General features: G+C 35.9%; 1 protein-coding gene across 3 annotated transcripts in view; it reads right to left on the bottom strand.

Moving 5' to 3' along the window:
• NLK (nemo-like kinase) overlaps nt 1-27,396 on the bottom strand; it is a 63,900-nt gene that overhangs the window by 21,570 nt on the left and 14,934 nt on the right. For all 3 annotated transcript variants that reach the window (XM_010573866.1, XM_010573864.1, XM_010573865.1), the window contains 2 exons: nt 8,536-8,665; nt 6,862-6,917 (listed from right to left, as the gene is read on the bottom strand). In XM_010573866.1, the coding sequence (XP_010572168.1) occupies nt 6,862-6,917; nt 8,536-8,665 (186 nt within the window). The remainder of the gene's footprint in view (nt 1-6,861; nt 6,918-8,535; nt 8,666-27,396) is intronic.

Raw genomic sequence — 27,396 nt, 5'->3', positions numbered from 1 at the left:
AGCAGTAATTAGTTAAGTAGCTGTATAAAATTAGAACTACAAATGTACCAATTTGCTTCAGAATAATTACCAAGGCAAATGCATGGCACAAAAGAACTTCACTTACTCTGTTGACCGGGAGACCTGCTGAGTTGGTAAATTTTACAAAGTGACAGGCAAATTTTAAAAAGGAACAAAGTACGCTCTGTGATGTGGTATTCTCATAATGACTTGGATCCTTCTTTATTAGGTCTCTGCATACCTCAAAACTCAATTCTATAGACTTTTTCTGGGAAAAGGCCAGCATTCTGTGAACAAGTTCTGGGGTAGGCAGATTAGCTGGATGCTAACAGTGGAGTGGAGGTGTTTATCTGCATGATACTGTAAGAAACATGCTTTTTTAAAAACAAAACAAACTCTTTCTTATCTATTTCAAGATCTTCTATAAAATAGGGACAAGGAGTTTTTCCTATTTTAGTGTACTTTAGTTATACTTGTTTTTACATTAGGATCATATCAAGCTTAGTTTGTGATGCCACCTCTGTTCTCTTCTAACTCTTTGCAGATTTTATAGCTTCCCAGTAGAAATATTTCTATAACATTCTCATTTCATATCAAGACCCAAAACACGAAAAAAAAGACCTGGTCCATGTAAAAACAGTGCAACAATTATTCAAAAAAATTTAATGAATCTAATGCCTGTCTAAATTAATTTTTATGCTTATAATTTGCTGACTTTTCTGTTATAGGTAAAATTACTAATATGTTTGCCATCAAGTCACCTCTAATTATGCAATGTAGAAATGGCAATCTATGGCATGTGTCAAAGACCACAGACAAGCAACAGCAGAAGCTGCCTGGAGGGACATGGTTTTGGAGACAGGTGAAAAAAAATAAAAGAGACAGTTTTTCATACCAGGAAGAAAATACTGAAACTCCATCTGAATCTTACTTTTGTGTAAGGTAAGGGCTTCAAAGCTCTTGATGAGTTCTTAATACAGAGAAAATTCAGCCTTTCAACCTAATTGATCTGGGGTACAATGAGAGAAGCACTTAGGTGAAGCAGCAGCTCCCACCTCTCTACTCCTGCTCAGTTTCAAAACTCATCAGGAGCTGGAGTTCCCAGCCTTCCACAGACCCACCACGTCATCAATCAGCTCTAAGTTAATGGCATTGGTATTAATCACCTGCAGTTTAGCAGCACCATATTTTGTATTATGTATAATAAAATAACTAATTTTCATATCTAAATAATTTTATCTATGTATTTGTAAAACAAAGCATGAATGCTGTGGAAGCTGTTTTGGGAAGGACAAATACATCTGGCATATCACACTTGCAAGGTTGCGTATAGGCTTGTTGTGACAAGTTTTCTTGGCTGTATACTGCAGTTAGCAAGAGTAAGACATACAGGTTCTCTGCTGTCAGTAAAACACATGTGCCTGAAATGGAATGGCAAACCATTCCCCAGATGTATGGCAGGGCGCAGTCTGCAGAATACAAAAATAAACTCCACTACTTCAGCATTAGTTTCAAAATTTCACTTAGTTATTTAATTATTTGGTTTTGAGGTTACCTGAATTTGATATTCAAATGGGAAATGCATTTGTGCTACAAAGCACTTCTTGCAGATCACTATTCTGATATTTTACAGTGCTTACGGACAGATGCAGTAAAATTATCAAATACTTCCATGAGTAGAAAAAAGCAAAACAGTGCAAGGGGGAACGTGGATTAATCAGTAGCAGATCTGCAGATAAATTCCTAACTACTATTGATAATTTATTCTACAAATAGCTTTTGAAACAATTAAAAAAAAATGCAACACCAAATGTCAACACGCAGTGTGAAGAGTTCCTAGTCAAAGTCAACATTTCAAAACTGTCTCTCATAGTGCCATTTCAGGTTATTCAAAAATCAAGTCATAATCCTTAAGTTAGGAATTAAGATAATTTATTGAGTACCTATAAAAGGTTTAAAATTAAAAAGACAAAGGGGAAAACTTCAGTCTATTTTTACTGAATCATTGACAGCCAGGGACATACTGCCAGCAGGTTCTACTTCAAAGATCACTGCTAACAATACATGATATTCAACTTTAAAATCTCCCTGGTATTTTCCCATGTGTACACAATCTTCTCGATAGAAATCATTTCCTATCAATGCACACTAGGGAAAACATTTTCAGTTCCAGGCAATGTTATCCAACTAGACTTTACAAATAATGGAATACAGCTATTACAACTTTACTGCCAAATAAAGCAAAATTTTAACCCAAGGCATACGACCCTCATGTTATAGAGAGAATAGAGCCATTCTGGCACCCAGTTCATTCAAGCAGACATCTAGGACTCTCTGTCATACAGTTTACTGGCTTGACAATAACACCACCATGCTTTCATTACCTGTAGCAAGTACATCAAGCTGTTCTGTTCTCATGAATATCTAGTGAGAATCTAAGCTGCAATTCTGCCTGACCCAACAATATAAACTTCTGTTGTTACCAGCTGCAAATTGGCAACCCGTAGCCTTCAATGGAGTATCCTAATCCTCTTAATCCTTGAGGTCCCTGTTCAATTTGTTTGTGTATTGGCCCAGAGGAACTTGCCATGATGACATTTCAGAAGGGTACTTAAACAAGGAAACCCTTTCTAAGGATACTCTGAAAGAACAAGAAGCCTGAGCATACGCTACTTGGTACCCCAACAGTGCTGTCATTGTACCTTTTACTGGCTGGAGGAACCAAATCTTACCTTGTCCTTGTCTACCCTCCTCCACCCTACATATACAAGGGATTTACTCCGTAATCTGTCAGAAAACAGTTCTTTCACCTCTTAATTAGATCAATTGGAAGGAACTGCTGCACACCTTTGCTTTTACTAGCATTAAAATCTTTCCAAGACAGTATAACAAGACTGACAAAAGTGATGCCTTTTCATCTGCATCTAATATCCACTTTAATGGAAAAAGTTTTCAAAAGGTTACTATAGAAACTTAGGATAGTTCTTAAGAGAGAACATCTGTGTATCTCCAGTTGCAGAATTCAGTATTACAATCAATTGCAGAAGATTTTGTAATTGGGGAAAAAAAGAGAGCCATAAATCATTTGGGCTGGAAAAGGCCTTTAAGATTAGTCCAGCCGTAAACCTAACACTGCCAAATTAGTTCAATCAAGAATTAACAGATATGTTAATTATAATGAAATGCTTTTTAGATGCTCTAGCAAAATCTGTGAATCACTATTTACCTTTATAACTGATGTGCTTTAAAGTTAGGTCAGTCCACCTAGGAAAACAGGCATACAACAGAAGCAAAACATCCAAGCTCGTGTATCAGGGATTATACGGCTGTTCCACCAAGGTAAGTTGATGATTGCAGGGATAAGCCTTGAACTTCAGCTTAATGATGAACTTAATGATGAACATAAAAAAACTAAAATTCAGTAACAAAACTCTTTTCATCTATTTTCTCAAGACAGACATCCAGAATAATATATGCTCCATTATCTATTCATTATTGCACTAGGTGATATTGGCAAAAATATCAATACCCATATAAGATGTTAAATGCTTACAAAGATTTTCAATCTAAAACCTCATTATACATTCAAATTATACCTCAATCTAAGAGTTTGCAGAGAATTTTCATTCCAAAACAAAAATCTCACTAGATTAAATTCCTTTATTCATCACATTTCCTAAGAAATCTTTTAATTTATCATCATAATTTTAAGTCAGTCCTATAATGAGTTCTCTTTACAAAAATACTTTGCAATTCTTGCTAGTACCTATGAGACATTGAATAATTGAAACTGACTCTACCAGTTCATTTGCAACACATCATTCATATCATTTTAGTCATTCTTTTACTACTTTTTTCCTCTCCCCAAAAAGGGCACTACAACTCCTTTGAAAGAATAAATGAAATCAAGCACTACCAACTCAATCCCTTTACACTTTCATCACTGATCAATATACCTTATTGTAAAAATGGAACATCATTGTGATATCTTTAGAAACTATACTAGTGGATCAACAAAAGAACTTTTTACAGCTACGTCCCCGAAATATGAAATAGTTACCTGATCTTATTAAAACAGATCTGAAATAAGTTCTCCTTATACTACAGTAAGCAGAAGCACATGCAATTAAAACTGTGCATATAAATTGAAACTCCTATTCATTCATTCTTCTAATGAATTTAAGGGTCATAAGTACACTTACTGCAATTATTTCGAAAGAAAGGAGAAAGAAGACTACACAAAGCAAATAGTCTTCTATTACCAATATTAGAGACAAGAAATTCAAACAAATTAAAAAAAAAGACAGCCCTATAAAAAAGTAGTCAGAATGACTTAAAATCAGTTAACCATGAAGGAAACTAACATTTCTGGGTTTATATTCAAAACTTGGCAGTAGCTAAGCTCATAAAAATAAGCTTATCCCATTTAAATATTCTTGATTGTACAATTACACGGAAGGAGTAATCCTTAACCTAGATCTGATTTATAACTCATATGACTTGTTATAAAATGAGGACATTGAACTAGTGCAAATAACCAAAATTCAGTTTTTGAAGACTACTTATATGGTGTTCACATGAAAGAAGTATCAAAGCAAAATTTAAGAGCTTTATCTAACATTCATATGAAAAAGCCCTAGTATAGTATAGCAATATTTTCAGCCAATGAATTTGTTTATCAATCACTAGATCATGCTGTAGTTTGGTTAAAATCACCAACTTTAAAATACACCTACTCTCTTCACCAATCAATTCAAGGTATTATAAATAGATCAAAACATATTTCACAAAGTTCAGTTTATCTAAAAATAAAGAATGACAATTTTCCACCCATTAATTGTCTTGTAAAGTGGGTCATACAAAAAAAGCAGCTAAGACCCATCAGTAATTAACAACCTTCCAAAGTCTAACCATAAGAGTAAGCTGGTGCACTCAAACCTCAATCAGCTCCACTGAAGATGGACACCAACATAATAAAGCTACTTGTTAGATAAGCAGAACACATGATGTGGACATCTGTGGGACAGTGCATTAATTTTTTTTTAAACCTAACTATTACTATGCATCCAGGTAGCAGAAAAAGCTCTCAGGTCCCAATTATGATTGTATAAAGACTATGTAATTTTAGAAAATAAACCCAAATCATCAATCAGAACACTTTATATATGCTTCTGAATGTACATGCATACACTTTCAGATGAAAATTGATTGGCAGGTATCTTACATAAGCTTATAACAGACATTTCATTATGCCCTGCCTGATTTACAAGGAGATTTTGGTAACAATTTCGGTTTTGGGAGGAAGTTTTTATTTGCACAGTTTGGTTGTGAATTATAAACTTGAAAGACTGCAACCAAAGCTGTAAAACGAGCAGCAGTATAATGAGATGACACATAATTGAATATGCTCTGATTCAAGTGTTCGCTTTCAACAATTCAGCACTGATTTTAATTTTCAGTGTTTGCTTTTGGGGTTTTCCACAGAAAACACAGAAGTCTATTAGCTGACCACAGCTGTATGGCAGATCCCTGTACTGAAATGCTAATTTGATAATGGAAATGTCAATGTGCTAGGATATTTGATTATCTGCTCTCTAAAATATCACTTTTACTAAAGTCTACAAAGGATATTTTGTTCCTAACAGCATGTTGTAAAAATATCTGAACAGTTCATAAAACTCTGTAAATAATCTTAAAACTGTTATGGGCAGGAGGAGTCTGGTGAAGTACACACCTACACACACAGAAAATAATTTATAAACAAATAATCTCATTCAGTGGTAATTATCAAGTTCATTTTTTATTAGCTAAAAACTCAAGAATTGGATCTTAGCATGTTAAATTTTTAAAATAGCATAAAGAAGAAAACAGACAGTGAGATTAACTCAGGCAGACAATCTTTATTACGATTCCTGGTCTGTAGCTAGTAAACTCTCTGCAGAGAACAGAATTATCCCTATTTAAAATAATTTTTTGTTCTAAATCTCGCAACATATCTAGATACTTTCTGTACCATGAAAATCTGTATTTAACTCATCGTAGTAGAGTAATTTCTAGCAATTTAAAAACTACAGTAAGCATTAAAACAACCAGCTTTAAGTCACAGAACTTCTTGTCCAACTAGAGTCAGTAAGAGCCTACCCAGCTCAATGACTTACTTTTCAGTATTTAAAAATGCAGAAATTCACAACTCCCAAAATAGAAGATAACCCAAAGTTTGAAAAAGGAAAAAAACAAAACAAAACATAACATGACATTCTCATATCAAGTTATGTACTAAAATTCAATTTTATAATACAGTTACCCATAGACAGCATGTACCTTTGCATCAGTTACACATTAAACAGTACATATATATATATCTGTGTTAAATCTGTTTTCTTGATCAAGATAGAGGCTGAACAAGGAAAGCCACAACCCAACTAGTGTGCTGAAACATCTCTGACAAGTCATGGTTTCAAAGCATGTAACAGTAGCACTCTCTGAAAACACCAGAAAGTATTTTAAGATACTAATAACTGAGAGGAAGTTAATTACTGGATATAGTTTTCAAAAAAATATTTTGGGGGAATCACCACTAGTAGCAGCAGTATCTGTTGGTAAATACCACAATGCCCTGCATTTACTGGCTCTTACATACTCAAAGCTTCATGTTCAATCCTGCACCATTTCACCTCCAACATTAACATTAGCTAAGAGTTCTTCATAGTATAGATTCACTTCTTTAAATAAAACTGTTCAGATACAGGCTCAAGGTTTTTGTAGTTCTATTTCATAGAATCCACCAACTACCTGCAGTTTCTAAGCTAATGAAAATTACACCTACCTCAATTAAGATGCTCTATTTTATATTTAGGATACATTTCTTCAAAATAGTCAATGTGTGGAGGCTGGAGTATGTCGAGGGCAGAGAGTACCTAGGAAACACCACACAAGATCAAGACCTATCCCAGTCAAACAAAAACAAATCCCTTTCAAAAAGACAGACTGCACCTTTCTTATAGAGCTTAGCTTTATTCTGTCACATACAGCCAGACCAATAGTCTATCTCACTAGATATGTGAATTTAGTAGACCACCCAGTCAGGTATTCTGTATGTTCAGGGTCTTTTTGTTTGTTTGTTTTTTAATTCAAGAAACTTTTTCCAGCTGTTCAAGTACTAGCTTAAAAGCATAAATTTATCTACCCAATAAAAATTGGTTCATTTCAAAAATATATATAACTATAAAATATTTGAAAGAAGTAATTCTAGCAAAGAAATGCAAAAGCAAAAGAAATTACACTTTGTTCTGCCTTTCATCTTTAACAGTTTTCTGACACACTGCTTCTACATGGGAATTACAAAACCCAAAGTTGTTCGCATTCTGAATCAGAAGCTCAGCTCTCTGTGCAAAGCAAAAAGGTAGAAAAGCAGCAGCACAGAAGTTACATCCTCTCACAGGAAAAAATACTACCTCGGTGTAGTCTTTTAGATCCTGTCCTAGGAATATCTATGACATTTAGGTGAAGTACACAAACTTCAGTGATTATCAAGCTCAACTTCTGACTGCTTACAGAGATGCTTTTATTTCATTTTATAGTCCTCAATAAAATCTTTTCCATAATGAAGACCCTGGTGAGGAGCAGTTTAAGGCACCAGTTCAAAAGAAATCTTGTTGCAGAATCCATCTCCCAAGGATTGGTGATAGTCGTGGTGGGGGAACTCTGCAATTTAGTACAAGCTTGCAAGGCTGTCCACCTCTTTTGCATCCCACTAACAAGAGCACTTATCTAAATCCAGTGCTTCACCCCAAATAAAATCTTTCTTGGAATATGATACCCTCAGATAAAAAAAAGGTAAACTTTAAAACAGAAGGAAAAAGCAATGAAATAAGGTTCTGAAACAGATACACACTTCCTGATCCCATTCCACTAGGAGAAGATAGTATTCCCAATGTGCTCACTACTGGTCATCAATGGGAGAGGTTACCACATCCACAGTTGTGTTTGTGGAGCAGTTTCTGTAAGTACTTTTTGATTCACTTCAGACACAACTGTATGGGTCAATTCAAATAATTTTTTAAAATGTTTTAACTTAACCTAGCTGATTTTTCCTAAAGCAGATTTGGGAGCACTTGTACAACCACCCTGCTAGAAGAACTGAGAGAGCAATGAACTCCAACAAAGGGGAGAGGAAGATGGAGTAAGAAATAGCTTGGAAGCGAAAGCATCTCCAGCTGGCATAGCTTTGTGCAGATTGACATTTATCTAAAGCCTAAAATAAGATTAGGTGGAAGTGTATTGCCTGTCTATTTGCAAACATTTTGGAAAGGAAATTATGAATATACTTAGGTTCTTGATAATTTCATTTTTTACAGTGTTTGCAACAGTAATATCTGAGTTTCCAGGAAATCCGGTAACTGTAAAATTAGAGAGCTTTTAAAGTATTTTAGATATTGTGTAACTTAAAATAAAAAAATTTACTTCTGTTATAGATAGCTCCATTTTACAATTAGGCTTTATCAAAGACTTCAAAATTACTTTGAATTTACTTACATTGTCATGCTTAAAAAAACACAACATCTTCAACTCCCGGAAGACCCTTTTACAAGAGACCAAATTTTGGAAGACGTTGGGCATCTTTTTGAGTGCAACTCTCTTTCCATCTCGTGGATCTGTTACTGACCTACAGAATAAAAGATTTAGAACATCACATACTACTGTTAGACAATTTTCCTAAATCAGAAAAGAATATTTTAGAGTTCTTATCATTCTCAACTTAGACGGTGAGTCAAAACAATATGAAGACACTTCTAGGGAAAAAAGTATTAAGCAAAGGGCATTATGCACTTTACTATAAAGGCTGTATTAAATGTAGTGTGATCATTCTTTGATTAGCGTACATATACATATACCCGGTCAAGCTTGATAGCTGCTAAGTGGCTGGACACATGTACATCAGTGCATATACTGCCTGCCACTGGCATACACTGTAGCTCAAAGTTAGATCAACACCTTTAGCTGAGGAGTGGATGTGACGATAAACATCATCTTCACTTCCCAAAAAAGACCTTATTAAGAGTAAAACATTTTCTCAGTTACACAGATTTGATTTTGTCAGGTCAACTGCTTTCTTCTTCCTCTCCTAAGAGGGCAAAAAATTTAATAATCCCATTCTGACAGAACATTGGCAAGCGTAAGACTATTACTTGATCTATCAATAAATCACTTTACATGTGGAGAAGCAACAGCACACGGTATCTAAGTTTCCACAACTGTAAAACAGGCATGATACCTATCTTTCTCCCATAGAGCTTATGGGATACAAGTATAGTAGTTCAGAAATTATAAGGTGCTTTGCACATGGCAAGTATTTTAATTTAAAGTAATTAGATTCTGAAAATAGAATTTTATAATGAGAACCATAAAACTAGAGCAAGGAGATTATGGTGCCTCAATTCCCAATCATGGTTTTTAAGGTGAGGCTTCTCAAACCTCACTACAAAACAGGGTTTCTAGATCTTCAGTTGTTAGGAAACCTTCATTTTTTTCTGCATATTTTTATTGGGATGACCAAAGTAACTTTCTTCTCAGTACTATGCTGTAACCACATAAGAATCTACATCCAGGTATATATCCTGATGACTACCTTTGTCCTTAAAAAGCTGCTGGCTTTTCTATCTATCATGTGACTCTCCCACAAACAACACAGAAGGCTTTTTCTTTTGTCTCAGGTCCATGCTGTTTTAAGAATCTAAATAAAAAATTAGAATGGGGTAATCAAACATCTGCCTTATCTCTTCAAAATACAAAACAATTCAATCAATACAAAAAGTCAGAAGTAGCCACTGATACTAGTGGTTGGGAGTCAAAGGAGAACTATCCCACCACACTCGGCTAGAACACTAGTTAATAGCCACTGCGTATTTATATTTTAAATAAGGGGCAGAGGGGGAAAAGTTGATACCAGACTATTTCTATGGTGGGAAACACAGAGCTGAAAAGAATCTGAAAAGTTCTTCTAATTCACAATGTTTCCTATTTTCTCCAGGACCTTTGCCTCTTGCCTTTAGCCTAAATTGGAAAGAAAGGGAATGAAACCTGGAAGAGTTACAGAAAATCCACTGTTAATGCAACTCAGTACTCACCACTGGCCAGACTGAAATATCCTCCCTCACACTGTATAGTAACTGCATTCACAGATGATGGTTAACCTCAATGAGTCTATTTGCAAAACAAGGTACTATTCATCATGAGCAGGCAACATTTCAGGCTGGCCTGTAGCTTTAGGATTATAGCAGAGGCAGATTCTGAATGACACGCAGCAGGGCCAGTACCAGGCAGTGGCTCACAATTTCATATAAATTTGATCCCAGCATGAGCTGAGAGCTCCCATTGCTCACAAGGTCAAGCACCACTGATCAGCTAATTAGTGGTATTCTTCTCTCTTTATGAGACAGCATTTCTGGCCCCCGCCAAGTTTTTACCAGCTTTAAAAAAACAGCCACCAAACCTCTAACCTGTAAAAGAAAACTTAAAAGCTGCTGATTCCTGGGAATTAAATAGATATATTCTTGCTACAAAAACAAAGTTGTAAAATTTTGTTCACAAAAATCCTCCCTGATTACACTACATATGCTACTGAATTACTAATTTTTCCCTTTGGAGTTTTGACACTATTGGTGACCACTGCACACACACAACTGCTATCAAGAGGATATCCACAGCTATGGATGAAATTCCATTAGTGGATCGCAATGATGATACACTCAAGTATCATACAGATGCAAGACCTGAGACCTTTGGCAACATGACAATTCCTCACAAATGACTGTTAATACCTTGGCAGACCACAAGCACCTTCCTCAGCTATGTTACGTTCAACAATACAGTTAAAACAAGAGTTAAGTAGCTATCTTGGCTATGAAAAATATTCAATTTAAAACCTTCAAAAATAATTTTTTATGCTATATTATAGCATATTTAGAGCACAGTCTACAATTCTTTCTGAACAAGGTGCAGAAATTAAATATGTGGGTTTTTTCACTATTTTTCCTTAGAAACATATCTAAAAAACGTAACTACAATGAAAGAATTTTCTTTAGATAGACACAATTGCTATTTTACACTGTAAACAAATTAATTCTCTAAAATTGTTTCAATTTGTTTGAAGACAGAATAAAACAATGCTTAAGATCCAGACAGCTTATTTGAAAGAGTTCACATCTACTTCTAGCATTTCTATTATCTGTAATAAATTAGTGTGGTAGACATATATAACTTTCTCTAAAGAAAGACTAAAAAGTCTTCATTGATCATGTCCAGGGGTTGTGCAACACAAAAAGAGCGTAAAGTATAAAAAAAAATGGCAATTTCTCTGTAGGTTTACTTTGTTGAAGAAATTAGCCGCAGCTTCATAGATTTAACAGCTTTTTTTGTTTGCTTTTTACCTCACATTACAGAAGCTTAATAGAACCTGAAATGGACACACCTAAAACAACCAGAAGTCACAAACAACAACATTTTTGAAGACAGACAATGCAACCTTCCATGACTGATAAAAATCTGTCATGTGAAACTTGGGCATTACCTTGACTATTTACAGCAAGAGGAAGTCAATTTCCATAAAACTAGTTAGAGATGGCTTGTAGTTGTGTTAAACACTCTTCCTCTTGTTCTGGAGACTGTAAGCTTCACAAGCTTTTTGAGCTCCTATTTGTATATTTAGGCTGTATCTATAGCAATCAGCTTCTGAATTTGGGTACTATCACAACAGAAAGACACCATTCCGATTAGTCATAGAAGAATAACCTATTTTGTAAACATTAATAAGGAAATAACTCAACATATCAGAATCAGCTTTGAAATATTAGGTATTTTTGACATATTACATTTCATAAACAGGTCAGATGTGCAATACAATTCACTATCTACATGAAACAGATACAAGAAATTGAAAAAGTGCTTGAACAACATGCAATTAATCAATCGATAAAACCAGCATTATTTAAAAAAAGAGTAAGAATAGTTTGCCTTCAGTTTCGGGCTCAAGTACTAGTAAGAACTAAAAGACCATAACAAAACCTGTTGCACAAAATTCTACACTGCTGGATTGACAAAGCACATATTGAAGTCCTCGCTGCGATTCAGATGTTTCCTTATTATTAATGTCCTGAAGGCTTTTTAGACAAAATGCACCATGGATTTGAGTGCACAGAGATAAAAAGCAGGTCCACTACGACTACGCACACAGCGGATTTTTCACCATGTTCAGGTCTCACTGTTGCAGCAGCACCAAAAAACAAAGGACACTGAATTTAAGGCAGGTGACAGAGTTGTTTCTGAAATTTAACCTGTCAGTAGATAGGATGAAACTGATCTGCTGGAAGAGGAATAAATACCAAAGCAAGTTTCCACTTGCTTGCTGGTTTATTTCTAATTGAGCAAGGGGTAATCATCTGTTTGGTACTTGAGGATTTGGATACTAGTTCTCCTTCCCCACGACAAACATCTCAGAGGTTGCATGTTTTAGTAGCAGCAACACAGCTTTGGGAACCTACACTCAAGACCTTTTGGAGTTATTTTTAATAGCCACCTTTTAACCGTATTTCCACTTAGAAACTTCCTATCTGCCTTTTCCCAGATCTTGTAAGTATAAATATTATTCCAGCAATTGACAAGAAAAATGATATAATGTATATTATTAGCTGGACCAATAATACACATGGTTTCAAAGTTTGCACTGTATCTTGTTAATGTTTCAAGGTAAAACTCAGAAAGCAGCATTTCTGGTTATTATTCATGCAAAGACCAGTCATGCTTGTAGCTGGTAACAATATAACTCTAATGAATGTGAATGGAAGTGCAGTAATTTCACGCCATGTTGAGTTTGTTCTCTCTTAACTCAGGGTAGCAGCTGCTTTGGTTCAGCACAAACAGTACCAGAGAACAGAGATAAGTGCTGAAGCCTGTTACAGAGGAATGCTTTTATTTCTTTGTTGCTGAAAGGCTTGCTGGGCTGAGCTCTCCTGGTTCTGCAGCACAGGGGTTATCCCATCTGTATTAGCTAATGAATCTCAGGCTGCACAGATAACGAACTGCTCTGAAGGCAGCTTCCCCGATCTCCAGTGAAAATGACCCTGTTCAAAACGCCTCTGTCTTAATGACCAGTTACTTGTCAAACTACACTTGTCATAAATTATTTAAATATTATGTGTATTGTGCTTTTAAACAAACAAACATCTGATTTTTACCATACAAAATCTATTTACATAGTCCTATCTCATAAAATGAAATTTAAAGTAAAAACTGGTAACATTTTCATTGTATTAGTCTAAAAATCAAACTATTAAAAACTATAACCTACACTCACGTATACTCTTCAGATAGTGCCATACCTCCACACAAAATTACCAGAAGACCTCAAAAAGTGTCCTTTTAATTGAATTATAGATTAAAATAGTCACTCCCAATTCTAATAAAATATTAAAATAGAATAACAGAATTCAGTGTCAGTATAGTAACCCGAAACATTTTCAGGCAAAGTCTGAAATTCAATACATTATATTAAAAGAATAGAAGTACTCCTCTCACACTGTCTGAAATTATGAAACGTTAAAATACAGAATACCATTAAATATAGTTACTTGCATTCACTGATTTTCAGTTACGCTGCCACTGCAATTGTGCCTGTGACAATTTTTAAAGTAAGCCATAACAACTGTTTAAAGTAAGCAGCCTGACCTCATCACCTAAATCAAATGGCATCTACATATTGAAACAACAGCCAAATGCACACATTCTACTTCTTCCAGTTGCCTGAGCTGTGTTACCAGCAGCAATGGAGGTGATATGGGTCAAGACTCTCAAAGTAACATATTCAAAGTTAAAAATCTGAATCCAAGACACAAATTCAGAGAAAGTCATCTCTGGAGTTCCAACAGACAAATGAAAACCAGAAAGTTTTAAGTGGAGGAAATTGTAAAAAGATACATTTTTGATAGATTTGAAACACTCACTTTCTTCAGCTGTACTGCTACAAAATTATGCTAGTTGCATGCAACCACAAGAATCCAAAAGTCAGCTTTTACAAAAACTAGTTCAGATTGAAAATAAATTTTAGGACGTGAATGTTGACCACCTACAGTTGAGCAAGTTTGTATCTGCTCTGCAGAAATTCATGAGGCAGTTTACAGTTGCCTAAATTAAAGTTCTCATAAATCAATGTTAATTACACATGAACAGTAATACACACTGCAAAACTTTTTTTCCCCCTATTGGTATTAAGCCTGTACTTTGTCTAACCTCCTTAACAATTCCTTTATGGGAGGAAAAAAAAAAAAAAAGGAAAACATTTTAAAATAAACATTATCTTAGAAAGATTACATGGATATGAAAGTAGTTGCTGAATGCCTAAAAATCCTTTCAACCACTATGCCAAAAATATGAAATGGATATCCATCTTTTTCTCTCTGACTGAAGGTATATACTTAAAACTTCCGAGTACTGATTCCCAAGCCTTTTTTGTTGCTGAGCCTCACTTGAGAAAACTGACAGCGCTTTGTACCTCAAAGTACCACAGCTCTTTAGTTTAGTATCCACAAAGACAGTTATCTAGGAATACTAAATTCTGTTAAGTCAGAACATAATCAGGCAACTGATACCAGCAAACATCAGTGTCCTATTAATTCTTACACTTCTCCCATGGATGTAGCTGTCACGCAGCCAAAAGATTTGATAAAATGGTCGGTCTTTAATCAAGTAATACAAAACTCTTGTGGTAGCTATCAATATAAACCAATTTATTGATGCTTGTTTTTACTAGTTGCGGGACCCATTTAAAAAACAAAAAGAGCTAAGCATATTGCAGAACTGTTAACCTCATCACAGCTGTGTAAGCAAGGCCTGGTATGTCTGCTCTCTTTTTTTCAAATGCTTCCACATAACAAAAACCGGTTTAGGTGAATAGTCTTTTCCTGGTGCTCCTGTTGCAGTCTCTGATAAAGGAATGAGTTAAATAGGGTTGCGGTGGCATATGCATTTAAGGCCAGTTTCTTTTTTCTTTTAAATAACCCACTTCTGCAAACAGGTAATGATCACCTGCAATATCCAACTTGAAAGCAATTCCTCTACTCTTTTCCCCATAGCTGCCACAACTTCACACTGCTCCTCACCCCCTTGCCTTAGCTTGTGAGCTTTATACCACTCGCTAGCAATTTCACTTCAAGGGGCAGCACAAAACTAACAATCAAAGTTATGAAGATCAGAAATGTCAGGACTGCGTTCCAAAGAAGAACAGAAAAAGGAAAGAAAGAAAGAGTGAAAGAAAGAAAAAATGCCTGTCTGAAAAACTGGCATTTACAGCATCCAATAAAGATGCTGAAAATGTTGCTTTGTGTTTGTGTGCAGTACCTACTTTGGTACTAGTAAAATAATTATTTATAGCAATATGCTATCAGGTCACATATCCCCAAGAGAAACTAGAAAAGCACGAAAATCTCCTAGGAGCTAATTGAGAGAACAACTAGAAAGGCAGCTTTACTTACTGCTGTTCTCAGAAGAACACATTTCAATTCCCTCCTCTGCTTTGTTAGGATATTACACCCTAGGTGAATCTAGCAGTAAAGTGAACAGCAGGCAGGGAATCTATCCATCACTCAGCACAGAGTCAATGGGGCGCTCTTTCAAGCTACTACTGAAGTCTGCAAAGGTTTCACTTATTAAGCATCAACTGTAGCTGGGGATAAAGCGATAAGAGACCAAGATCTAAACCAAAAATAACTTAGCAAAAAATTATATATACGTATGGGTCAAAAAATAAGTTAATAAATATAATTTGGAGGGGGAGAATATAATGGAATGGCTAGTTTGGCTTTAATCATGCCTCTAAGAATTATATGATTCCAGATGTTTCTGTGAGAACACCCAATCATTTAGGATTCTTTATTATACTCTACAAACCACAGCAAAAAGCTACTTTTAACACTATTAAACCAAGTCAAACGTTTTGCTTTCACAGCAATTACAAGTCTTTCAGTACAATTAACTTGTGCTCACACCAGTAGTTTGGTTACTGTTAAGAGGAGCGGGCTGCCTGGCTATGTGTTCATTAATACAACCAGGGTCACAACCTCCTCCTTTTGCTTGTGGCTGTTAACAGCATCCAGTCGTCTCCCCTTGTCACTCACACTTTACGTACACAATAATGGTAGAATATTAAGTTGTAAAAATTATCAAACAATACATTTTGTAAAATTAAAAAAGTTTACTGGAAGATACTCCCCCTGTTACCTTACCAGGTTTTTAGTACTTAAGAGGAATGTAAAAAAGCAAAGAAAACATTTATACTAATTTCCACTTACACTAACTGGCTTCATGAGTCAGCCACTTAAAAAATGGTGACCAACTGCAACAACTATTTGTTGTAGCAGTATCACCTACAGATGGAGGAAACACCAAGACTACTATAGCCAAAACGTTACAGAAGGTTATTTCTCTCCTCTTGATTTCTGAATTTATTTGATAACATGCTGTTATTTTGAACAGTTTTGTTTCCTCTCTAATGTCAGTTTGGTCAGTTCTCCCTTTTTACAAACATGACAAAAATGATCCCTCTAGTTAAAAAGAAGGAAAAGAAATACAAACGTGAAAGTAGAGATTAAGATACAAGTAAGCAAGACAATTTGGCCTATTTCAGACTTTGGCTCTTGTTAAAAAAATAAAATAAAATAAAATACACATATATTTGAATGCTTAACATGAGACTGAAATGTTCCTCTTGAAATATTGACCATTTTTTTCAGACATCAAAATTTTGCAAAATCCTTCATCAAATCCTCAATCAAGTTCAAAGCTAAACTTTCTATACCTAACCAGAATGTATTACACCTGTTCTAGACTAAAGGCTGCAAGGCACTTACAGTCCATCTTATTTAATTCTTCCATATCTAGTCCTGTATTCCCTAATAAATCTAAACCTACCTATTGTACAAGAGCAACTACATTTTTTTTTCATTTTATCTTTTCTTTAAAAGATAGTCAAATCTACCAGAACATGTATACCTTTCTATACAGCAGTAATTCAGTGCTGTGTCACCAATGACCAAGCTGACTTTACAGGTAACATTTTTCACTAGAAAACCAGTACACTTTTTTACCAGAACAAACCAGTGTAAAGAAGCAGACATGCTTTCGGGCACACGAGCCCTTGCTCTGGCTATGTCTCTAAACCATCACTGATATAACTGTACTATCCCAAGTAAAAGATTTTTATCCTTTCAACAGGCAAGTTAGAGAAGGGCATACTTGTCCACGTGATTTACTGACGGTGTGGATTCACCCTATGTTATCTTGTATAACCGCAAGCTGCTGTGGGAAGAGGGGGTCCTGTTCCCACCCGTTGCTGGTTCTTGCCCTCCTGCTGGCACTGGAGACGGTCAACAGCTGCCCACAAGGTAAGTCAGTTCAGCACAGCAATCTGGTGCAGACAGATCCGGCATTAAACAGGCAGCAAGAGGAATGAAGTCATCCCAAAGCCACACGATCCCTAGATGTGACAGAGGGGAAGCTGTGAGAGCGCATGCCTGGGGCAAAGTGCAAGGCGGTGCGGGTTTTTGGTAGCAGATCGCAATTACACCAGATTAGGTACAGCAGGAAACTAGGGCCTTGGTCATGCTGGGAGCTTATGGACCAGAGCCAGAAATGGGGATTGCACATCCTGAATTGCAGCTGAGTGCCCTATGTAGAAGGGCCATTCCTCTATCCATCAGAAAACTTTGGTTTTGCTGATTATACATAATATAATATAAATATATATGTCTTATTATATTTAAGAACTACATAAAAAGCTTAAAAAAGTCTGACATAAAACATACCAAGAAAAAAGGTACTTCACAAAAACTGTAGCTTCTATTTACATTGCAGGCTAACACTCCAGAAATAATAAAATTTTAAAGAGTAATAGAACTACAGAAAGGATTAATGATATAATCCAGACCTCTAGTTAAAATGCTTTCAAAGACAATTCTTATCTCAAAGAATCCTTGCAGGCATTTAGCCTTTTCAATTACGCATTATAAGTCTTTAGCAACTCTCTACCATGTTGATGGCAAATTTTCAAGGTGGAGGCTATGCCAACAGTAACTTGTTCTCTCTGAATCCAGGTCAACGCATACACATTGTTCTATAGTTTCAACTGGTAGAAAAACAAGTTTGTGACTACTCCATGGCAATTATTACACAGAAACAAGATAATGAAAGAATGTTCTCAGGGGCAGTGTGGGAAACTGCTGATTGAGTTTGTTCTAAGAGGGAAGTGAACCTTCCCTTATGTTTATAGAGAATACCTATAAATTTACATCAGGACTTATCAGAAGGGGGGGACTTAATAGGATTACTTTCCAAGTTTTTCTTATTAGTCAGCAAACTTTTTTCCTCAGTTGCTTGACTCTTAATTATGCAGACTTTTACCAGAAAGCCTTACTCTAAGATATATAACAAACCTGGTCCCACTAGCATTTCAGCTGCTCACCCAAGCATATTTGATATACCACTTTTAAACAAATAATGCAGCTCGTATTCAAGGGCATGTGATACCCAATATACCACTTTTTCAGTGCACAGTATTGCAATAAATCCATAATGCCACAAACAGTTTAAAATAAAACTACTGAGGTTTATAGGTAAAAGAGTACTGCTTTTGCCTGGCAAATGCTTAGAGGCATTTTATACTCTTATTATAACAATCAGTCACATCTTGGCATACCTCAAAATATATTTGAGCATGGAATAAAATAAAAAATCCTTTAGAAAAGTTCACAAACCCAAAAGATTCCCGAGACTGAAGTGAAAGGGCAGGGAGAGGGTGTGCAGTTATCAAATCACTTATCTGGGAAATGTTTGATTGGGTACATAAGGTTTACACACAGGAATAGGCCATCAGATCCAGTATATCTGTTCTCTGTAGAATTATTGACAGGCAATGAGCCCTACCAAAACACAACAAAAACCGATCAACAACGTTTAATGGACTATTCGGTAGTAGAGGGGATAGATGAGGAAGGCATGCACATAATGTGTGAAATCATTAAGGAAATAAAACAATATATGTATGCACATATAATAGTAGATTTCTTATTGAAGAATAAAAAGGAAATTTATACACATATACTGAGTTTTTAAGCAAAGTAGCTGCTTTAACAGTTCTACTATTACAAACACTCAAATATAAGTGAGACAGGACAAAGGTAATGTTCTAGATTCTCCAGTGACCTTGCCTAATAAACAGAAGTGTTTTCTCCAGTCACAGACTGAAGAGTTCGTCTTCCAAAATGGTTCCTGACTGCCAGTGGTGGTGTTCACCAATGCATATAAAATACATTTTAAAAGCTTTGTGACAATTCTTAATGGAAGTTAAATTATTCAAATGCTAAATCATTTTGTCTAACTTCAGTAGCCTAAAAGTCAATTTTCCAATCTAAGGCTCTAAGTGTGGCATGCTTAACCTGGTTGATGGTTGTTGCTGGGCTCCCAGATCTGGCTCACCGGGTGGCCGTGCAAACAGCTGTGCTGGCACAATGAAGCAGAAAGCAGGAAAATAAGTAGCTGAGACAAAGGGGAAGACAGACAGACTGCTTTTTCAGTAACAATGACAGCTTTAGCATGTGTCAAATATGATCTAAGTCAGTCACACTGACTCTCTCTAGTCAATAAGGAGAGGGATAGGTGGGATTAATCTCTTTTAGAAGCCTCTTGGATAACACATGAACTGTTTCTCTAGAAATGCCTCACCCTTCCAGTTAACTGCAGAGAACCAGCTTAAAATGAAGCCTCGCTTGTAGATGACCAAAGCTTGCTGATTTGAGGACCCTGATTTTTTCATTTTACATGAGCCTTTTTTCCCCCTGTCTGCCAAGTCTGAACTGAGAGTCAGTGCTATATGTTACAAACCACATTAAATCCTGTCCTATTAGTGGAGTGACTTGGGCTTCCCTTGCAGTGAGAAACAGGAGAGGTGGCTAATTGAGCAGTATAATTAGAAGGAAGTTAGGTTTTGTTTTTGTTGGATTTTCCACAACAAGAGAATTTTAGCATACACATTCATGCAATTAGCATGGTATTATAATGTGTTTTACCCTCTGGCTGTACACGCATTGTTTAAGAGATGCAAAAGCCGATACAATCTCGTTTAAAGGAGATATTCATAATCATTTCAGCTATAATTTTTAAAGGAAAAGCCACACACAGATAAGTTACGAGAAGGAGGAAAATATTACAGCAGTGCAGTGTTCAGTCTTCTTCACTTTATTGCAATGACCAGAGCTCTCTGGAAGGCTGTTTTAAACTTACAGCATGAGGCCTGATGCCACTAAGGAAGAATAACCAAATGGAAATCAACAGATCAGACAGTCATAGCATCATCAATGCTGAAGAAGAAGTTAGAGAAGTACACCGAATCCGGGGATAACCACCCACTGGAGTGAGGAAAGGCACTGACAAAAGGTGGATCCTGTGCTCATGCAGTGGCCAGAGACACAAGTCTAGGGATCAATTACATAATTTCTTATTATCCTACCTGCAAGCTATATTAAATATCTGCTTACCCAAAGTAGCTAATCAGGGCCCCCAAGACAGACACATGTAACACAAACACTGACACTTATAAAGAGTGACCACATATTTTCACCAGCAGCTCATGGACTTAAAATGTTTCCACAAAATCTGTTTATGATCCTGCTGCAAATTATGGCCTACAAAGAGCCCCCAGTAGCTGCAGCACAGAAGATTAACCCGTTTCTAACAGAGTTTGAAGGAATACACCGAGTAAAAGTCGGTACTGATAGCAGAATTTTTAGCACACAAGCATGGAAAAATAAGAAAAAGTTTTCATTGTTAGAAGACATCGACAAAAAGAATAGCCGTTATTTTTTGAGATATTTAAGAATTGGATGTGCTGTTAATGATTTTCAGGTCACTATTGCTCTGCAGCAGTCTCCAGCTGGCAATACTTCAAAGATGCTAAAATGAAATATTAACAGTGGATAAAAAAAATTCTTTATTTTGAGAGATATGATATGAAAGCAAACTGAAAAAATAGCTGAGGAGATACTACTGAGCAAAACTTTGATTTCACTTAGATTTAACTTTGAGACACAGACATCCAAGACCAGTCAGTGTGAAAGTAATAAGGAACTATGCAGACAGTGCAATGACAGTCAGAGCTCAGCAGATCTATTGGAGGATGTAAAAGCATCACTACCACTGGAAGACACAATACCCACTGCCCTCTCACATGTATATTTTACTCCTACAAAATAACCTTTGCAACATAAGGAAGCAGCTTGCTTTATTGTCTTTTGGTAATGGCATACTCTGCCAGTACAACTAAGTAAAAGGAATTTAAACAGTTAACTGTATGATACAACCCCTTTTTTTCTCAAAAACATGGATGTAGTGAAGTGGCATATCTAACAGCCACCTCTTTGGGGTTGGTTGGTTTGTTTGTTTGTTTGTTTGCTTTCTTGCTGTTTTTTTTTTCCTCCTCTGATCTTAAGTGGTGCTGTAAAGACCAGCTCAAAATTGAGCCCAGACTGTGCTACACAGTTACAAATAAATGAAGTAACAGTATATATCTTGAAGGGGCTGGTCCAATTTAAAACAAGTCAGGGTAAAAAGCAGAGGAAGAAGCAAAAGGATATGTTTACTCTATAGAGAGGTATTTACTGTTAGTTATTCATTTACAGGTCAATGTTCACTGTATTAATTAAAATTGAGAGTATGTCTGTCTAGTTATACCATTTTAAAGTAGTACTATACGTTACTGGAGGTGTTGAGAACGTCTCAGAGTTAACTTTCAGCCAGCGAAATGAAGATATTAGAAGTTTAAAGAAGCAAAGGGTGAGATGTGCAGCAGTCTTCACAGGTAAACAAAAAAAAGTACAGGAAAGAAGAAAAGTATTTTGGAAGCTGTTATTTACTCAAGCTACTCAAACAAAACAAAACACATTGTGATTGATTTATGAATGGTGATAACAAACACTTTTCGAAAATCTATTTCCAATTCCCTTTTCGAGTCCTGATCATAAATTTCAGTACTGCCTCCCTTCCTCAGCTCACCTCTTACCCGCTCCTTAGCTACATTTAAGCCTGGACCATGCTTGGGGAAAATACCTCATTTAGAACTGAAGTGACACATTCAAACTAACATAGGAAGCATGAGCTGTGCCTCGGTATGGATCAAGTAAACCAAAAGCTAGCCAGAGCTCCAGAAAAATTAAAATCACACTACGAACACCACCAGACTTAAAGCACCTCGCTGTGGACATAATCTAGTAACATCTGTACACTGTGGGTGGAAATGCTTGGTTTCCCTCCTGAAACCATTGCAACTGGCAACTGAAGGTGAGATCCTACGGTTCAAACACAGACCCCTCTCCAGGAGTATTACACCGGCTGTTCAATGTCTGCGATTCGACTAGTTCTTGTTAAGAAGTCTTCTCTAACAGTTAGCATTTGCTGAGTTTTACATAAATGGCAGAGGGATAAAAGAGGTTGTTTATCTGTTTTGGGGGTATTTCTGGCCACATTACAAGGTAATACAGGTCTGTATGATAAATCTGTAGGGCTGGTTGGGAACTGCCATCACTCTTTCAGCACTGCTGGAGCCAGAGGGGGAAGTACTGAAAATTTTCCACCCAGCCGTCCACTTAGTTTCAAGTTTTGTCACCTACCTAAAGTGCAAAGCGTCCCATCAGCTTGCATTAAGACTGAAGAGTAGTACTCCGCCCAAATAGCTCTGTTCTGTTTTACCCATCTTTGGAGATCAGCTTCAGGAGTTTTGCATCAGTTTCAGCGCTCATTCACACAACAGATCACTTGATATTAAACAAACAAGAAGTGATTTGCAGACTGATATGGACTGATAAAAGTTGGGTGAAGGTGTGCACAGACAAAAGTAGAAACTTCTTACACTGTTAGACATCTGGAATCTACAAAAATATATTCTACAAGCTAAATGTTTTCCTAAAACTTAGGCAAGTAAAGTAGGTTTTACATCCAGGAATTTGCGTTTGAACAATGGTATGTGTGTGTTTATAAAGACACTGAACAGAAAATAAGTTCCTTAAGAAGATTATCAAAAAAGACAATTTAATTAACTTACTACCAATGTGCATTCTCAGCATTTCATTAAGTTTTCTCAACATACTCCACAGAATACTGTAAGGTAATAAAAAAATACTCAAAGGCACTCTAAAAACCCTGTACTCTAAGTTACTCCAAGTAGCCAAGTCTTTCTAATACATACTCTTGACAGGTGGTCTTTTTAGAGGTACAGGATTCAGTCAGGGAAAGAAAAGACTGAATACAAGCTAACAGATTTAACATATAACTTTCAGATGAGCCTGAAGAAAACACCTAGATTTAACTTTCACTAAAAGGTATTTTATGTGAAAGGGTTAAGTAACTTGTTCTTCACACCACACTTCAAAGGTATGCTTTATTCCCGTCTGCTCAGCTGCCAAATGCAGACCTCTCCAGAGCTCCTTTTTCTACCATAGATGTCCTAAAAAGCCTTTTAATGCTGCGTTCTAATCACACCCTCAAGCATGTGCGCCATTATCACTTATTCTTTAAAAATCAGAGCTAAAAGCAAAACTGATTACTGCAAGAAATCTGTCTCCTTGAACAAAAATTGATTCAGAGTATCTTACTTAAAAGAAAGGACAGAAAATTAAAGGGATACTGTTATGGTTAATATCTTTAAAAATGTTTAATTTGTCTTCCTTCATGGAAGCTTAAAATTGAAACTGCTTTCCAAATCAAATTTATTTCCTCATTTACACAAAATTTTCTGGCTATGCTTGAGAACTTTTTATTTACTTCTCAACTGCCTATATGAACCACAGCTAGAATAAGTTATTACACTGTACAGGACATTTATTCGGATATATTTTTTAATTCCATAAAAGCAATTTTTTTTTCAGTCAATGGCATAGCTCTGTAAGGTCTGTGATGTTCATAAATAAATAACATGCCCAATAAACATATAAATCTCCATGTATTTTTGTACTTCTTTCTTCTTTATTTTTAAAGTGTGTACCAGAATTACATGAACATTCCTGGCTCAATTCACTGACCTCTATTCCCATTCCCACTAGCTAACCAAGGAAAACCCAAATGAGAAATCTTCTTCTCCATGTCCAACAAGCCTCCAGGCTTTGGCACAGTTCCCTAGAATATTTTTGCACCTCCATAGCAAAGTAGGTTAATAAAGTCTCTGGTCATATCCTCTAGATAGGTACCTAGTTTCCTGCAATAATCATCCCCAATATCTTAAGTTTCACTATCAGCTTTCCCTTGCACCTCTCCTCTGCCCTACCACCCTCTCCCCAGGGTGGGTGTACGGGGACAGAACAAAGCAACAAAAAATAGTGACTAAACTGCTTTTTGCTTCATTACTCCAATGAAGCTACACAATAATCTCTGTGAACCAGCACCGCACCTCATCTCAATTAATATCTCAATACTTCATCTTCCAGGTTAAATCTATCGTATTTCAGCCATTCATTTTTTTCACCACTATCATGTTTGGCTGTTTGCCAGCATATGAAAAAATCAGAAGAGTATTCAAACCAAAGTCTGCAACAAATATTTGAAACACAGTGCTTCACTCCAAAGTAATTACACTCCAGTGTTCTCTGCTACCACCAAGGGAAATAGTTTTATCTGTTGGTTAAGTATTAAGCCTCAGGACTTTGATACATTTGTTGTATAAGGCTCACAGTACCTTTTAATTTTATGAAATACTGCTATTTATATTCATAATGATAAATCTATGAACATTCATCAAGGCTGTTATCTGGAAGAGGCAAATCTTATTTACTGACCTTTCAAGTTTCAACTTATATCCTGTCCATTCCTTATTATACTACAACTATTTATTACAATAATACAGAATACACTATTGCAACTTGGAATACTTCTTAGTTGCCACTCTCTCTTCCATTCCCTTTACCAGAGATTATTTTAGACAACAGTATTTTTATTTATCTGTCTTGCATGGAAATGGATATTAGAATCACAGAACTTTGAAATATTACTTAAAATATATATTAAGCTCATAGGGTAATGTAATTCCCAACACCAGCATTTAACAATGGCCAAAGTAAACATTAACCAGAGACATCTCAATTCCTCCTCTACTGAATAAACCAGAACTAAGAGCTGAGAAACAAAACGAACAGCACATCTGACAAAAGTTCTTTCAGTGCTATCTCTTTCAGAGATAATGCAGCTTTTTCTCATAATGTCAACTCAAACTCAAGATAATCCTTTATATATTTTGACAATAGTGGTAAAGAGCCCAACTACATTAACCACAGCTTCCTTGTCATTGCATACAAGGCAACCAGACATCAGCTTTTTTGATGCTTCCTCTGTACATTTTACTCATGTAAATTATTGTAAACTGCTGCTATATTTTTTTCTCCCGTGTAAATATTTCTATGTGATCAACACTGCATAGTCATTCTTTCTTTGAATTACTGTAGGAACAGAAGGGACATGTCAAAACACAAGTGTGAAATAAACTCATAACCTGTACAAGCCAAAAGTCAGAAGATGCTTTAGGGTTATGAGATATTTTTGGAACTTGAAAGAAGTCCTTTTTATTTTAGTATGTGTTAATGAGGATTTAAAAGACCCACAACCTTGCAAAGAAGAAAAAAGAAAAAAAAAAGAAAAAAATAATCAGGCTTATATTTATTAACAGGGAGTTTAAAGAGACATCAGTCTCCCATTACCACGGACCAGTGAAGTGAATGATCCTCTGTCACATACCATCAAGTCTCATAGTGCTGTAAAAATTCCACCTATTTCCTTGACAGTCTCAATTACATTGGAGCCATAACCACTCCTTTTCATTAGATTCAAAAGGCAATTTCAGAAATATTAAGATATTAGAGTGACAGACTAAAATAGATAGGTAAATAGTACCTTTGAATTAACAGCCTGCTCAATACAAGACATTTTAAAATTCTTTCATGTCTGCAACAGGCAGAATGTGTAACCAATGCAATTTCTCATATTGATTATTCTATGAGAGATCATTTGGCTTACTACTCAAATGACTGAAGTACTGTAAAATTTGCAAAATCTAAATTTTCAGGTAAAAGTAAGTCCTTGTCTATATAAATTTTTTTAACTGCTTGGTATTGAGCATTTGGCAGTCAGTATTGTTCTTCTCAAAAGTTCAAGTCCTTTAACCTTAACGTTCTACCTTTGTAACACTTCCCAAGACTTAACATGACCCCTTTCCAATTGTGACAAAGTATATGACAACTCAAACAGGGTTTTTTGGAAGACAGCATTACTATGCCAGTATTACACCTAATGCTTATCTGAAGCAAAGCATACCTTTTCAGATGATTTGTTAAAGCCAGTGAATGAACTGGCTTTTTAGCTCTTCCATTGCAAGTCTATCTGACTATTTAATAATTGCATAATAACACAGGAACAAAATAAATGACCAATGTAAAAACAGCGATGACTGATTTTTTGCTAGTCTCTATTACTGACTTCATTTTTGTTTCCTTTTCTGGGATAATATTTTCAGATTGAAGTAGAATTGAGTAACAAATTCATTATAATGATCAATAACTGAAACATTTATCAGTGATATCATCAACCATACCAAAACCTCAGAGATTAAAATATAAATGTACTTCAGGTATAAAATGAAAGATATGTTACTGCAGCTCTGTTGACTGATGTGCAGTGTATTTTCTATTGCTAAACAGAACATGTCACACATTTCTTCTACTGGCATTCAGAAATAAAGGAGAGATCACTCAGAATGGTCCTGCTCCTTTAATTTCATCCTTCCATAATATTTATTACATTAGCTTTATGACTACATTTAATAAATTTGATCAGGGCCTGAAGGTGCGATATGCTTACTAGCCAGCAATTAAAGTCACTGGCTTAAGTTACAAAAGGTGTCATAAGACAGAGTAACAAAGTTCAAAGGTTTATTGAAAGGCCTTGTCCCCTGTTCCTCTCCAAGTGCTGATACTGGCAGGATGGTACCCCTACACTCTGTTGAGAAGTGGGTTTTTTTATATTGGTAAATGTCTACAAGGCTTATCAGCAGAACAAAAAAAGCAACCAACCCTGTTAATCTCATGGTGCCCGTGCCCAAGTAAACAGGTACAAGAAGCAGGTGCTGGAGGAGACCGCACACTCAAGAAGGCAGTACAGCTTCAGCGATACTTGGCCTTTTTCCCCCTCTTTTAAAACTTACCCACAATATTACAGGATCTTCAAGGAAAGTGTGTTTCTTCCTTCCTTCTCCCCACAAAAAACAACCTGAATTGTTATAAACCAAACTAATTTACATCCTACACAGCAGCTGTTTTGGTT

Source organism: Haliaeetus leucocephalus, unplaced genomic scaffold (assembly GCF_000737465.1).
Source record: "Haliaeetus leucocephalus isolate CR32 unplaced genomic scaffold, Haliaeetus_leucocephalus-4.0 Scaffold395, whole genome shotgun sequence".
NCBI classification, from domain to species: Eukaryota; Metazoa; Chordata; class Aves; order Accipitriformes; family Accipitridae; genus Haliaeetus; species Haliaeetus leucocephalus.
Note: the sequence above shows the minus strand (reverse complement) of the source record. Positions and strands in the feature narration are given on the sequence as shown.